This window comes from Bufo bufo, chromosome 1 (genome assembly GCF_905171765.1).
Source record: "Bufo bufo chromosome 1, aBufBuf1.1, whole genome shotgun sequence".
NCBI classification, from domain to species: Eukaryota; Metazoa; Chordata; class Amphibia; order Anura; family Bufonidae; genus Bufo; species Bufo bufo.
The window spans coordinates 68,872,924-68,888,362 of record NC_053389.1 but is presented as its reverse complement, the minus strand read 5'-3'; the positions used below and the strand labels follow the sequence as shown (position 1 = coordinate 68,888,362).

The 15,439-nt window shown below is 39.1% G+C and overlaps 2 protein-coding genes across 2 annotated transcripts; both read right to left on the bottom strand.

The window, feature by feature from the left end:
- Nucleotides 1–213: 213 nt before the first annotated feature.
- On the bottom strand, nucleotides 214–7,171 carry LOC120986832 (apolipoprotein A-IV-like). The gene is made up of 3 exons (XM_040415537.1): nucleotides 7,126–7,171; nucleotides 6,280–6,406; nucleotides 214–1,141 (listed from the first exon to the last, which is right to left on the bottom strand). The coding sequence occupies exons 1-3, from the start codon at nucleotides 7,169–7,171 to the stop codon at nucleotides 214–216; spliced, it is 1,101 nt and encodes a 366-aa protein (XP_040271471.1).
- Nucleotides 7,172–8,826: 1,655 nt separating this feature from the next.
- LOC120996271 (apolipoprotein A-IV-like) lies at nucleotides 8,827–15,202 on the bottom strand. The gene is made up of 4 exons (XM_040426087.1): nucleotides 15,078–15,202; nucleotides 14,711–14,802; nucleotides 12,655–12,781; nucleotides 8,827–10,203 (listed from the first exon to the last, which is right to left on the bottom strand). The coding sequence occupies exons 2-4, from the start codon at nucleotides 14,757–14,759 to the stop codon at nucleotides 9,276–9,278; spliced, it is 1,104 nt and encodes a 367-aa protein (XP_040282021.1). The 5' UTR covers nucleotides 14,760–14,802; nucleotides 15,078–15,202; the 3' UTR covers nucleotides 8,827–9,275.
- Nucleotides 15,203–15,439: the final 237 nt, after the last annotated feature.

Here is a 15,439-nt window from a genome sequence, read left to right as displayed (position 1 = left end):
GTTTCTAGATTGCTAGATTTAGTGTTCCTTTAGGTTTTTATTGCTTGGGCCTATTGAACCAAGTGTGTAAAAATACTACATGCAACATGCTAAAGCTTGGATGTCAATGTTTATTTGCTGCTATTTGTGTTAAATTCTATTCAAATCAATTTTTAGAAATGATGATACAAGTTTGCGTGACACTAACTACTCTTGTAGTCTATAGATCTAAACTCAGTTTTCAGCAGATAGCCCTTGGATGATGAAATCACGGATCTTGTCTCGAATGTTTTTGTCCAAGTACTCCATTAGATCCTGCACACTCACAGTGTATTCTCCCAATTTCTTCTTCATGTCTTTCACTCTCTTTACAAGTGCCTTGTTGAGGGAACCTGCAAAGGGGGTTATTGTCTCTCTAAACTCTTCGATCTTCTGGTCCATCTGTTGGTTCATCTCAGTAAGGTATGGCTCCATTGTCTGTTTGACATTTGACATATCACCATTCAACTTGTCTCTTAGCTCATTGGCATATGAGTAGAGTTGCTCTCGCAGTTTTCCTGCAAATTCTAATATCTTCGTCTCCATCTGCTCAGTATTCTTCTTCATCTGAAAGTCCATGTTCTTGATATGTTTGTGTAGTTCATTTTGCATGTCCTCTGCATAAGGTATCAGGCTTTTATATAGCTCTTCCATTTGCTGATCAATATGATATTTTACTTGATTGTTGATACTTTTCAGCTGTTTCTCTAGGAGCTCCATATTGCCATCTATGGTACTTTTTAGTTCCAGGGAATATGGGGCCATTGATGTCTGCGCATGGTCTGCATCTTCTTTGATCTTGGTCTCTAGGTTCCTTTTTATAGATTTCAGCTGCTCACTGAGAACCTGGGTGCTTTTATCAAGCTGGTCTTGAAACTCCTTAGCAGATGGAGTCAATTTGACTTGAAGCTCCTCTGCATTCCTATTCAGCTGCTTTTGCACCTCATCTGTGTATGGAGTCAACTTTTCCCCCAACTTCTCCAACTCTTGTCTGATTTGTTCTCGCAGTGTTTGAGAGTCTTGAGTCAGTTGTTCGCGCATTTGCTTAGCCAAAGGAATGAGCTGGCCCACTAATTCACCATCAAGATTATTTACGATTTTCAGGTTTTCTTCAATGAGAGCCCTAGGGAAGAAAAGACTGAATCAGGAGCAACATTGGAAGCAGTCTAGATAGGTGGAGGCTCAATGCCAACAAGTTATCATTTGTAGAAATCTTAGATACCTCTAACTTTAGGATTGAGAAACCATACATTATAAAAATCATTTAAACCTCATTATGATTTGCTCGATGTATTAGTAATATTGTCGAGCACAGGATCTATTGTGATTCTTATTGGAAGAGGAAAATTGTTAATTCTGTTAATGAAAGTGCACATAGAAACATAGAATGTGTCGGCAGATAAGAACCATTTGGCCCATCTAGTCTACCCATTATACTGAATACTATGAATAGCCTTTGGCCCTATCTTATATGAAGGATGGCCTCATGCCTATCCCATGCATGCTTAAACTCCTTCACTGTATTTGCAGCTACCACTTCTGCAGGAAGGCTATTCTATGCATCCACTGCTCTCTCAGTAAAGTAATACTTCCTGATATTACTTTTAAACCTTTGCCCCTCTAATTTAAAACTATGTCCTCTTGTAGCAGTTTTTCTTCTTTTAAATATTCTCTCCTCTTTTACCTTGTTGATTCCCTTTATGTATTTAAAAGTTTCTATCATATCCCCTCGTCTTTCTTCCAAGCTATACATGTTAAGGTCCTTTAATCTTTCCTGGTAAGTTTTATCCTGCAATCCATGTACTAGTTTAGTAGCATTTCTCTGAACTCTCTCCAAAGTATTAATATCCTTCTGGAGATATGGTCTCCAGTACTGCGCACAATACTACAAATGAGGTCTCACCAGTGCTCTGTAGAGCGGCATGAGCACCTCCCTCTTCCTACTGGCAATTCCTCTCCGTATACACCCAAGCATTCTGCTAGCATTTCCTGCTTCTCTATGACATTGTCTGCCTACCTTTAAGTCTTCTGAAATAATGACCCCTAAATCCCTTTCCTCAGATACTGAGGTTAGGACTGTATCACTGATTTTACATTCTGCTCTTGGGTTTTTACGCCCCAGGTGCATTATCTTGCACCTATCAACATTACATTTTAGTTGCCAGATTTTTGACCATTCCTCTAGTTTTCCTAAATCCTTTACCATTTGGTGTATCCCTCCAGGAACATCAACCCTGTTACAAATCTTTGTGTCATCAGCAAAAATACACACCTTACCATCGAGGCCTTCTGCAATTTCGCTGATAAAGATATTAAACAATATGGGTCCCAGAACAGATCCCTGAGGTACCCCACTGGTAACAAGACCATGGTCTGAATATACTCCATTGACTACAACCCTCTGTTGTCTGTCCCTCAGCCACTGCCTAATCCATTCAACAATATGGGAGTCCAAGCCCAAAGACTGCAATTTATTGATAAGCCTTCTATGTGGGACAGTATCAAAAGCCTTACTAAAGTATAGATAAGCGATGTCTACTGCACCTCTGCCATCTATTATTTTAGTCACCCAATCAAAAAAATCAATAAGATTAGTTTGACATGATCTCCCTGAAGTAAACCCATGCTGTTTTTCATCTTTCAATTCATGGGATTATAGATGTTCCACAATCCTCTCCTTGAGTATGGTTTCCATTAATTTCCCCACTATTGATGTCAGGCTTACTGGCCTATAGTTGCCCGATTCCTCCCTACTACCTTTCTTGTGAATGGGCAAAACATTTGCTAATTTCCAATCTTCTGGGACGACTCCTGTTACCAGTGATTGGTTAAATAAATCTGTTAATGGTTTTGCTAGTTCACCGCTGAGCTCTTTTAATAGCTTTGGGTGTATCCCATTAGGCCCCTGTGACTTATTTGTATTAATTTTAGACAGCTGACTTAGAACCTCTTCCTCTGTAAAGACACATGCATCAAAAGATTCATTAGTCTTCCTTCCTAACTGAGGTCCTTTTCCTTCATTTTCCTTTGTAAAAACTGAACAGAAATATTCATTGAGGCAGTCAGCTAGTTCTTTATCTTCTTCCATATACCTTCCTTCTTTTGTTTTTAATTTGGTAATTCCTTGTTTTAGTTTCCTTTTTTCATTTATGTATCTGAAGAATGTCTTATCGCCTTTTTTCACTGACTGAGCTAATTTCTCTTATGTCTGCGCTTTAGAAGCTCTTATAACTTGTTTGGCCTCTTTCTGCCTAATCTTATAAATTTGCCTGTCATCCTCGTTTTTTTTTTTTTATAATTACTAAATGCTACCTTTTTGTTTTTAATGATTTTGGCCACAGTGGTCTCTTCCTTTTTTTGCTTTTACTGACAAGCCTAATGCAATTTTCTGTTGCCTTCAATAATGCCACTTTTAAGTAGTCCCATTTCTCCTGGACTCCATTGAAACTGTTCCAATCTGATAGGGACTCGTATACCACTAATCAAATTTTAGAAAAGTCAGTTTTTCTAAAATCTAAAACTTTTGTTTTTGTGTGGTGTGACTCACTGTACTTATAGTAAACCACACTGACTGGTGATCACTAGATCCCAAGCTTTCCCCTACAGTAATATCAGATACCAAATTCCCATTTGTGAATACTAAATCTAAAATGGCCTCCTTCCGGGTTGGCTCCTCCACTACTTGCTGTACTCCTGGCAGAACTAGCTATTTTGGTTTTCCAGTTTACAAGTTTACATTAGGAAGATTAAAGTCTCCCATAATGATAACTTTCCCCTTCAATGTCATTTTTGCTATTTCCTCAACTTGTAGATCATCTAATTCTTTGACTTTGCTAGGTGGTCTATATGTCACACCTACACGAGTTACCTTATGATTATCAAGCTGCAAGGTAACCCAAACTGACTCTAAATTGGTCTCGCTAACTTGTATTAAATTTTATTTTATGCTATCTTTCACATACAGGGCCACCCTTCCCTTCTTGTCTTCTCTGTGTTTCCTATATAGAGAGAACCCTGGTATTGTTATATCCCAGTCATTACTTCCATTGAACCACGTCTCAGTAACAGCCACTAAATCTATATTCTCAGATGCCATTATAGCCTCAAGTTCATTGATATTATTACCTAAACTGTGAGCATTTGTAGACAAGACTCTGAGCTTGTCATTTCTTAACCTATATGCTACTGGCATCTTCTGGCATTGTTCCGGGGGGCAGTCGGACTGCTGGATTATCACTATTTTTCCCCCATTTCCTAGTTTAAATGCTCCTTAGCAAATACTTTGAACTGTTCACTGAGGGCATTCGTTCCCTTGAGAGAAAGATGCAAACCATCTTTCTTGTACAGTTCTTTTCCATTCCAACGAGAGCTAACATGAGACACCAAGCCAAACCCTTGGCTCAGACACCAATCACCAAGCCATACATTGAATTCCTTAATGCGCATCTTCCTGTCATGCTGAAGGTTATGCACAGGCAAAACTGCAGAGAATGAAACAGTTGATGCAACCTCTCGTATATGATTTCCAAGTGTGTGAGAAGCTTCCTTCACCTTTGAAACCTCATTGCAAGCCAGATAATTTGCCTCAAGATGGACAATGACATCCACCTTTCTTTCCTGCTTTGCTTGCCTAACAATATTAAGGATACGTCGTCTATCCCTGCTAGCGGTAGCACCAGGGAGACATCTCACAACACCATTTTCCTCAAACTTCACACCTGGAATCGCCCACCAACAGCTGCTTACTATCAGGCCTCACCTTCTCCTTTTTGTCTTTGGCTGCAGTCTTGCATACTTTAGGCATGGGAGATGATTGTTTCTCACCCACTGTGCCTGAGCCATCCTCCATGTTGCTCTTGCACTCTGAAAGTGCTGCAAAAGAATTATGGAGAGCCACAGACTGTGGGACATGTCTTCTATCAACAACTCTCAGTCTACCAGAACCTGCAGTAACCCATCTTCCATTTCTAGGGGGCCTCTGTGGCAGTGGCACTGCAACGTTCTCAGCCGGAGTTTGTTTAACGGTTAATTTACAAATCTCAGATTTCAAAAATGCAATTTCCTGCTGCATTATGGAGAGCTGTCTACAGATCAGACAGCATCCAAACCTCCGAAAAGTGGAACCTGAAATAAAAGCACAACAATTTCTGCACAGAACCAGGTCTGCCATTTTAAAGAGGGGAAAGATTTTAAACAAACAAATCTTACTTTTTTAGATTGTATCCACCTCCAGATTACCTCCTGAGTATCTCCAATGCACTTATAAAAAGCAGCACTTGTAAATGCAGCAAGCTATAATTAGGCAAGCTAATACTATGTGGCTATATATACACACACTTCCACAAAAGATCCTCCCCCAACAACAAATTTAACACCTTAATCACCTATGCTCATTTGCAGACAATAGTGATAACCTGTCTAACAAATTCCTTACCTGTTTTGAAACACAGTGTCTGAGTATCTACCAGAAATGCAGCTGAAGTTCTGTTACAGTGGAAGATCTCTAAGTTAGTCTAAGTTAGTCTCCTGAATATATGGAATCAACTAATAGCTTATCTATGATTTATCCTCTGAAATATCAAAGATACATTCTGATACAGTATATCATACATACATAAAGGAATATAACAATGTTGAAGTCTGATATAGGATTTGCTGCTTGTGTTGGTTTTTTAAACAAAAAATGGACTTAAAGAGCATTTGTCACCTCTCCTGACATGTCTGTTTTAGTAACTACTTGCTTTCCCCAAGTAATTTTGGATCATCTATTATTATGACTATGTACAATTCATTTATTGTTTCTGCTAGATGTTATGAATGAATTTCCAGTAGTCTGCAATGAAGGTCCAGCTGGGTGTGCAGGGACACAGCCCCAACTTGTAACACCCATGCAGACCTTCAACTCATTCCTAAACTTCTAGGAAGAATGGCACAATATAGATTTACAGGGCATATGAAAGATGATCCTGAATTGTAATTGCAAGAGCTATGCCAGTAGTCACTAAAACAGACATGTCAGTAAAGGTCCTCTTTAAGACTGTAAGTCAAATAAATCTGTAAAGTATTCTTTTATAATTCACTTTTAGAAGTTTGGATGAATGAATTGAATACAACAAATATGGAGCAGCTAGACCATGGATCCATCCACAGGTCAAATTCAGACTCCACAAAACGTCACTTGTACAAGACAAAAGTCCATCTATCCGTATGGTATGATATATTAATTACTTGGGTTAGTGAGGTCTGTTACTGCCCACTTACTGCAGCTGTTTACTGTTGTCTGATTGCTGAAGGTTGTCTGCTTTGTTCTTAGTAGCACCGGTCAGCTGTGTGAGGTAATTCCAGAAGACATCACTTATCTGGTCAGTGTTGACATCAGCTCGATATCCTAACAAAGTACATAACACATCAGACCAAGTGTAAATGTGTGAACCGACCACTGGATATTTGATGCAATTATTTATATTTAAGTTTGGGCAACCCCAGTTCAGACTGAAAGTAGAATATAATTGAGGGGAAAGGGGCTTCTGGTTACTGAAACACCTCCAATAAGCTGCGGTAACATCGATTAATATGCATATTTACATTGCTCTTCTCTCATGTCACAGTTAAAGGTGTTCACCATGATTTAAAAATTGTTTCCCTATCCTCAGAAGAGCCGATCAATGATTGATATGTTGAGGTCCAACCCCCAAGGGTCTACAAAATGAAGACTCCTCTGCCAGCAGCTTCTATCTCCAAGAACAAAAGTTTGAGGCATGTCAAATTTCAACACACCCAATCTGCCATTGAGAGACTGGACACCACCATACGCATGCAATGGTCAGCTGGAATTGTTTGAAATCACCTGGTCCAGCTGACATTCATATAATGTGTATGGTCAGTTAAAGGACTAGCTGTCAATGTTCAAAAAATCTCTTTATATAGATGGCCTAGGCCTCATTATAAAAAGCCTGGAAAACCCTTTAAGTTGAATAATGGAGATAAGCGTTACATTTCTTAGGTTTGCAATAAAAAAATAATAATAATCATTGTAGTTTTATGCATATTTTATATTTTTAATCCTTGCCACAGATTAGTTTTTGATATAGAAGTAAATATACTGACCTCTAATGCACATGGCTAATAGAAGCACTGAAACTTTCACCAACATTTTGAGTCACAGGATGGTAGAATGGAAATTCTATAAGTTCCCAATGGCTAAGGCACATATAAAAAAAAAAAATCATGTTAGATAACCTATCTATTGAAAGGTTCTACTTTCAAAATCTCATTACTGGAAAATAAAAAAATGCAAAAATGTTATATCGTTGTTTTTCTTGGTGATGAACATTATGTTCATTTATAATAGCTCTCTGCTCCATTGCATCGTTTACACCTGGCAGGTTCTTGAAGCTATTACGGCCGGAGATTAGATTGATCCTTACCTAATCCTTTGGTGTTTGGCTCAGCATTGAGGCTGATGTATCCCAGCCCTTTATATGAGTTCATTTTTGTCTCTGGCCATGCTCCAGGATAGCTTTGCGGACTGTGGGTCGGCTTTACAATGCTGAATCATTGATGTGTCTTTCTGTTCATGGTGGTGTTAGAAGTTTGAAGAGCTTTGTGAGTTTTTGAGTCATAACCATGAAGCAGGAGAAGACCACTGAGTGCTTTTATTCAGTAGCTGCAGCGGACGTTGAAATAACAAACAGGCCTCATGACAAAGGCTTGTGGTGTTTTGAGATCCAGGTTATTGCAGGTCGTATCTGGGGCTCTGGGCTCATACACAATAGCCGGCTTAAAGGACACAATTTAGACTCTGTAATTGTCAGTCCAGTGAGCTGGTATTTTAGTAAGCTGATTTGCATATGTTAGCCATGGGAAAGTGTTTAGTGGGTCAAGATTATTATACTGTTATTTCCTTTTGCTAAAAACTTTGTGGAAACTAGAACAAAGAGTATCACTCCGATTATGCTGGCCGATTGTAGGCGTTACCATACCACTGGACGCTCTGCTCCTAGTTCCCATTTTTTCTGTTTCCTCTGTTTATGAGGCTTCAGAATATCTGTCTATAAAGTTCTCTTGATTCTTACAAAAAATATTTATTTTAGTGATAAAATAAGGGCATTTGAGTAGTTCCCAAAGGTTCTGCCTTTGAGGGTACTTATAGGTCCTCCTTGCATTCAATTTGTATTAAGGGACCTACCTGAAACTGTCATCTTCATAGATTCAGAAAAATCCAGCGTGTATCTACCTTGGAATCCACAGCATCCACGGCAAGCAGTGTAATTACACATCCTCCATCCCATTCTCTTGAATGGGAAGGAGCAGTTGTAGTTACACTCCATCCCATTAGCTGTAATTACACTGCTTTCTGATGTAACGTCATCAAAAGACTGATCAAAGCGGGTGCCGAGAGTCAGACCCCCACAGATCTGATATTGGTGACCTATCCTGAGGACAGGTCATCAATACCAAAAACCAGACAACCTTTGACAGAGCATTTCGGCCTCTTCAAACAGCTGATCGCCGGGGGTGCCGGGTGTCGGACCCCCAGCAATTTGATATTGATGACCTATTCTGAGTACCATTTTTTCATGTTTTCCTTTTGTCTGACAGTTACTTGTTGGGAAATAGGTTAAATTTATAAAACACCTGCAATATTTTCTATGTAAAAAAATAAAAAATAAAAATAAAGAACCACCACCAGGTCAGATCAGGTATTTACTGAACATTTTCAAGTTGCAAGTAAAATATTTGAAAACCTTGGATTTCCCCTATGGTTATAACTGAAATCTTGGTCAATAAGCAAACCAGGACATCATATATTGCTACATTTTTTTTATTGAACAGAATGCAGTCACAAATGTATGGCTTATTATACTTCATGGAACGATGACATAGAGAATGTAATATAATATTCTGTAATACAATAACTGCACAGCTGACATATTGCATGTTCCCTGTTCAGTTTAGTTATAACCAGAATATATGTGCTAGTCTAGATCTGATTTACAGGAAAATCTTAGCACTAGCACTATAGAGGTGAAATATGTTAGAACTTAACTGCCTATAGAATTGTAAACGACAATGTAGAGTTAAGGAATACTCTAAGATCAGGAGAAACCCTCAGCTTGTAACTGTGTAAACATAGAAAATGTATGAGGATAATGCAAGAAGCAAAATAGCACCACTATAATTAACATGGTAGCACTAGCTGGTAATGTTAGGAGGTATCATAACAAATGACGTTGTTCTTCAGGAGGGAAGAGAATTCAGTTTTCAGTGGAGACACCCTTGTTGACAAAATCTTGGATCTTGTCTCGGACATCTTTCTCCAAATACTCTACTTGATCTTGAACACTTACAGTGTATTCTCCCAACTTCTTCTTCAGATCTTCAACTTTCTGGACAAGTTCCTTGTTGAGGACATCTGCATAGGGGGTCATTGTTTCTTTGAACTCTACAATTTTCTGGTCCATCTTCTGGTTCATCTCAGTAAGATATGGCTCCAATTTCTGCTTGACGTTTGTCATGTCTCCATCCAGCTTGCTTCTTATCTCATTGGCATAGGGGTAAAGTTGGTCTTTCAGTTGCTCAGTGATCTCCAAGATTTTTCTTTCCATCTGCTCAACATTTTTCTTCATCTGAAATTCCATGTTCTTGATCTGGTTACGCAGGTCTTCCTGGGCATCTTCTGCATAGGGTTTCAGGCTCTTATATAGCTCTTGCAGTTGTTGATCAACATTATCTTTGACTTTCTCGGTGATGGGTTTCAGCTGCTTTCTCAGTTGTTCTACGTTGTCATCTATTGTAGCCTTCAACTGCTGGGAATATGGGGTCACCAAGGTCTGCACACGGTCTGTATTTTCTCTGATCTTGGCTTCTAGATCCTTTGTAACAGACTTCAGTTGATCGGTGACTATCTCAGTGTTTTTGTCCAGCTGGGCTCGAATCTCCTCCGCAAATGGAGCCAGTTTTATCTGAAGCTCCTCTGCATTCTTCTTCACTTGCTTTTGTACTTCTTCTGCATATGGGGACAGCTTGACTTTCAGATTCTCCAGCCCTTGTCTTATCTGTTCCTTCAGTTTTTCCGGGTCTTGTGTTAGTTGGTCATGTATCTGCTTGACAAATGGAACAAGTTTTTGCTGTAGTTCTCCTGCATAAAGATTAATGTTCTTCAGGTTTTCATCAATTAGAACACTGTGGAGGGAAAGAAAATATTAGAAAAAAAACTTCTATAAATAATAGTCTTATTTCATGCATAAAAATATTGCAGAAATTTTTGTAGATAAAAAAAATCACTTTCCCTAAATTTTCAATAAAGGTACCTTGTTTTCTGAATACATCCATCATTCTTTGAAGAGTAAAGGGGTTTTGTGGAACTTAGATATTGACAACCTTAGCTCAGGATAGGTCATGAATATCAAATTGGTCCAACATCGAGCACCCTTGCCAATCAACTATTTTGGGCAACTGCAGATGCTAGATAATATACAGTAGACAGAGCCAGAATCAGAAGATTGTAGTATTACATTTCCACTTAGGATAGGTCATCAATATCTAATTCCTGGAAATCACCTTTAATTTCATAAAATTGCCTTTAAAGGTAATCTGTGATAAGTTTTTTCTCCTATCGTAGGGCAGCATAAACTGGTACCAGAAACTGTGATTAAAATAATTGGGTCACTTATGTGGATTGATGAAGTTGTTTTCTTAAAATTACTGTTGAGCAGCTCCAGGACGAGTTGAGTACTGGAGTCAGCTCAATACACTGCAGAAGCTCCTCAAGTTCATGAGCTTCTGGATTTCCCCACCCCCTTGCTGATTGACAGCTTTCTCTCTATTCACAGTACAGGGAAAGAGTTGACAATCATCCATGGGTGTATGGGGGCAGCTAATATTGGTGTATGGGGGCAGCTAGGAGCTCATGAAATATGAGGACTCCTAAAGCTCATGCAGTGCATTGAGCAGACTCCAGCGCTAGACAGATAAGATAGAGCGGCTCAGTAGTGGCTCTGGATCAATCCAGGTAAGTGACCCAGCATTTTTTAGAAGAGCATAAAACTGGTGACAGATTCCCTTTACGAGCTCAGTTTTTCTGATAAAGATCTCCAAATCTCCTGCTTCCTTTCACATAGCCAATGAAAATGTAAATTGTGAAATACTGAAAGGATTGTCTAAAGCAGCTGACCATTTAAGAAAGAGAGTGGATATATGTTTAAAAAGGAAACATGAAAAAAAAAGTATAAGGTACAGAAACAAAATGAAGAATATAGAAAAAAATGAAACTGAAAAGGAAATCCAAACAAAGATAATAAATATAGATCGATGGATAAGAAGCAAAGTTTAAAGGGGTTTTCTGGTAAATATGATTTTCAACAAGTTCCTGCAGCACAGCTCTTGAAAAAGAAGAGTCCTATTTAGCTCCTTCATGCCGCTCGGGTGGTCCGCGCTGCCTCCGCTCTCTCCACCTTCGAGTCCTGGCACTGTTTACATCTGGCTGGCTATGGGCATGGTAACATGCACTGCTACAGCCAATGACTGGCTTTAGCGGTGGTTGTAGCAGTGCATGTCACCATGACCATGGCCAGCTGGATGTAAACAGTGTCGGGACCGGATGATGGAGACAGTGGAGGCAGTGTGGACCACCAAACCGATTTAGAGAAGGTAACTATGAATCTTCTGTTTCAGGAGCTATGCTGTAGGAACTTTTTTTTAAATCACTTTTTTTTCGGCAAACCCATTTAAATCTATGTCCACACATGGATGATTAGCTGCATTGTTTCTATGATAGAAAATCTGCTGTGTTTCTGCTTGTAATCTGCAGCAGAAAAAAAGCCCCAAATAGTGTGTTTTTGTCACTGATTTTGTTGCTGAAGTGCTGCTAATTAGATGCAGATTTCACTCTTTGCATTTGAGAGGGTGAAATCCTTGATAAAATCGGCAGTGCAAATTGACATCCTGTAGATTTAAAATCTGCACCACAGGACAGTTCCTTTTACGGATTTATTCTGCCATGTGCGGATGAAAATTGATAAAAACTCATTCTCTTTGCTAGTACTGTACAACCCTTCAGAATTGCTGCACAAAAATCTGCGACGGCAAATCTGGACTGCAGCAGTCACATGTGGACACAGCCTAATGGTCAAAGCTCAGCTGACAAACATTTACAGTATGTCCATGCCTGTATGAAAGCTAAGGGTGTGTTCACATCTGCTTTTGCTTTTTTTTTGTGCCATCATCGAAAAAGAGAAACAGAATTCAAGCTGGACCAGATCCAACACATGGTGGACATCAACTATAATGGAGTCCATAGAGTCTCCATCATGGTGTCTACTTTTTATCTTCATTATTTTTGCCAAATAAATTGTGAAGGCTTTGCTATTGTACCTACATTTTCTTCAGAGGTTGCTTACAAATGTAAACGCATCCTAATAGAATGGCTCACAGTTACAGCTCATAAAGTGGTTAACAAGTGGGGGACTCCATCCATGATGATGTTCCCTAATAATGAACATGGACATGGGTGGTCTATTCAGCCGTCTGTGATATAAAACCACCCCAGAAGAGTAATAAAGCATGTACCAGATCTGTGATCACAGCATCATTGAGCCTATAGTGCTTACCAGTTACAGACATTTGGACACTTACTTTAACTGCTTGCTGATGTCAGACTGCTGTATCTCCTCCACTTTGTCTTTGGTGTTGCTGGTCAGCTGGGTAAAGTAATTCCAGAAAGCATCACTAATCTGGACGGTGCTGACCTCGGCTTGAGATCCTAAGATACAAGAACATGTATTAGAAATTGGTAATTTATTCATCCTACTGATAAGACTTTATTCATTTCAGGGGTGTGCATGTCATTTATATATAATTAGATCTTATTGTTAGGTTGAATGGAGACACAGGTCCATCAAGCTCAACCACTCTCAAATCAATTCTACAACATTAATTGATATATTAATTATAACCCTCAATGCTATTTGCCATTAGATAAGTGTCTCACCCTTTTTAATTGCTGACATAATATCTGCCATTTCTTCCTCATGGGGTAGGTCATTGCAAAGCTGTAGTACTCTAACTGTAAAGAATCCTTTCCTGTATTAATGTCTAATCTACTTTCATCCACATGTACCTAACACATGTCCACCTGGTCTTTTGCTAAGTTCAAGGAATTAATAAATCCTGTGCCAGCTCTTTGTGCTGAATGTACATATGTGTGATATGAAGTGAGATCACTTCTAAGACGTCTTTTTTCCCCAAACTGAACAAACCAGATTTTTAACAGACCAATTCCCTCCCATTTACTAACCTGGCCACCCACCTCTGAACAATTTTAGGTTCCCCTATATCCTTCTTGGTAAAGGAAGACCAAAACTAAGTAACTATGTGAGGTAATATACTGTATGCAAGTAACATATCGGATAATAACCTTCTCCTGCTATGGCTTCCTATAGATAGCAACCAACAAGCAAAATAACTTCCTTACATGCACTTAGTATGGGGCATTGTATCAAAGCCCCTATGTAGACCACATTGAGGGCACAGAAGATTAGGAAGAACTACATGTTACATAATAAAGTGATCGAAGGCAGAACTTTGTAGAATAATTACAGATAGGAAGAGGTGTAATTTGAAGCTCTTGGGCCCCAGTACAAAATCTGTAACATGTCCCCCACCTACTTTATGCTTTCTATAATGGCTGGGAGTCTTTGGGCCCCCTCAGTCTCCTGGGCCCGGTAGCGACCACTACTCCAACACCCCCTTTAGCTACGCTATAGGTAAAGTTAATGTGAGGACATCTTAAACGTCATTTGAGATAAACCATGAGTAAGGTTATTCGGTTTAAAAAACAGATGACTCAGGGCAGATTTCATTACAGTGTGCAAATATATGAATATACATTGTAGAACTATGTCTAATCAACTTTTCATACCTAGGCCTGTAACCCTGCCAAGGGGTCCTTAACTATGTCTCATGGAAAGAACGTTTCAACATCAACAGACAGGGATTCTTAGTGTAAGAGCAGTGAAACTATGGCGATGTTGTGATGGTTGATTCATTGAACAAGGTCAAGAAGGTCTGGACGACTTACTTGAGTATAAAAATATTTAAGGTTATGAATACTAGATTTCTGGAGATGGGACCTTGATCCAAGGATTTATTCTGATTGGGAAGGAATGTTTCCCTAAAAGGAGTAATGATTGTCCACCTCATAGGGCATTTTGCCTTCCTTTGGATCAACGCAGAAGGATTATAAGTTAGACTTGTGGACATGTGTCTTTTTTAAACTTATCAGCTATGTATCTATGTAACTATGGTATGACCTCATTATACTACAAGATGTGTTTTAGGGTACGGCCACACGGTCAGGCTTCCTGATGCAATTTTTGAAGCCAAAATCAGGAGTGAATCATATAAGGCTTCCAAAACTGCACCAGGAAACCTGACCACGTGGCTGTACCCTTATGGTTTGGAACATTTTGATGCTATAATATTCACCCATCAGTCTTTAGCTAGTAAGATATGGGTGTGTGGATGGAGTTTGCAGAAGTAACAATCACACCAAGGCGTTATTGTCCCTCTGCCTTATAAGAAGACACCAGTATTATACATGACTACATGACACATGGTAGCTGGGGATTGGGACCCGGGAGCTTTACGTTACACCTCTCTTCGGATATTACTCATTCAGATATTTACTGACCTGTGATTGCACACACGACTAGTGCAAGAGCTACGACTTTCACCAGCATGTTGATTCTCTGGAAGGGTCAACCTCGTCCCGATGATGAAAATCTGTATCAACGAATGAATTATGTTTAATTTTGAATAAAAAAAAAATCTAAAATAACTTTTGAATATATACCTGTATAAGAAGGTATTTAAAAGCAGCAGTCTTCAACTGGTGGATCTCCAATTGATGTGAAACTACTGAGATTTTCTGTGCATGCTAAGAGTAGTAGTTTCCCAAAACTCGAAGAGCCACATATAAATATATACAGTTTATATCTATGACATTCTCATGAATAGGAAAGTTCTGCCTTTGCTTCTTCATCTAGATTGCTCCTTACCTGATCCCTTGGTGTTTGGATCTGAGGATGAAGTTGATGCTACAGCCTGCCCTTTATATTTCAGCATACCTACTTTGGCTGGGCTCCAAGAGAACTTTATGGACTTTAGATGAGTATTACAATGTGGAGTTTATGACGTGTCTCTGTTTTTGTAGTGATGCTGGAAGTTTGAAAATCTCATTGAGTAATGATCTCTGAGTCACGATCATGATGAACTGGAAGAGTGCTGAGCTGTGGTTCTTCATTTGTAAGTGCTGCTGACAGTGACATTATCAGAACATATCACCACAAAAGGTTGTGATAGTTATTGAAGGTCATATGGGGGCTTAAGCACAATCCTGGGCTTAAGGACAAGTAACTCT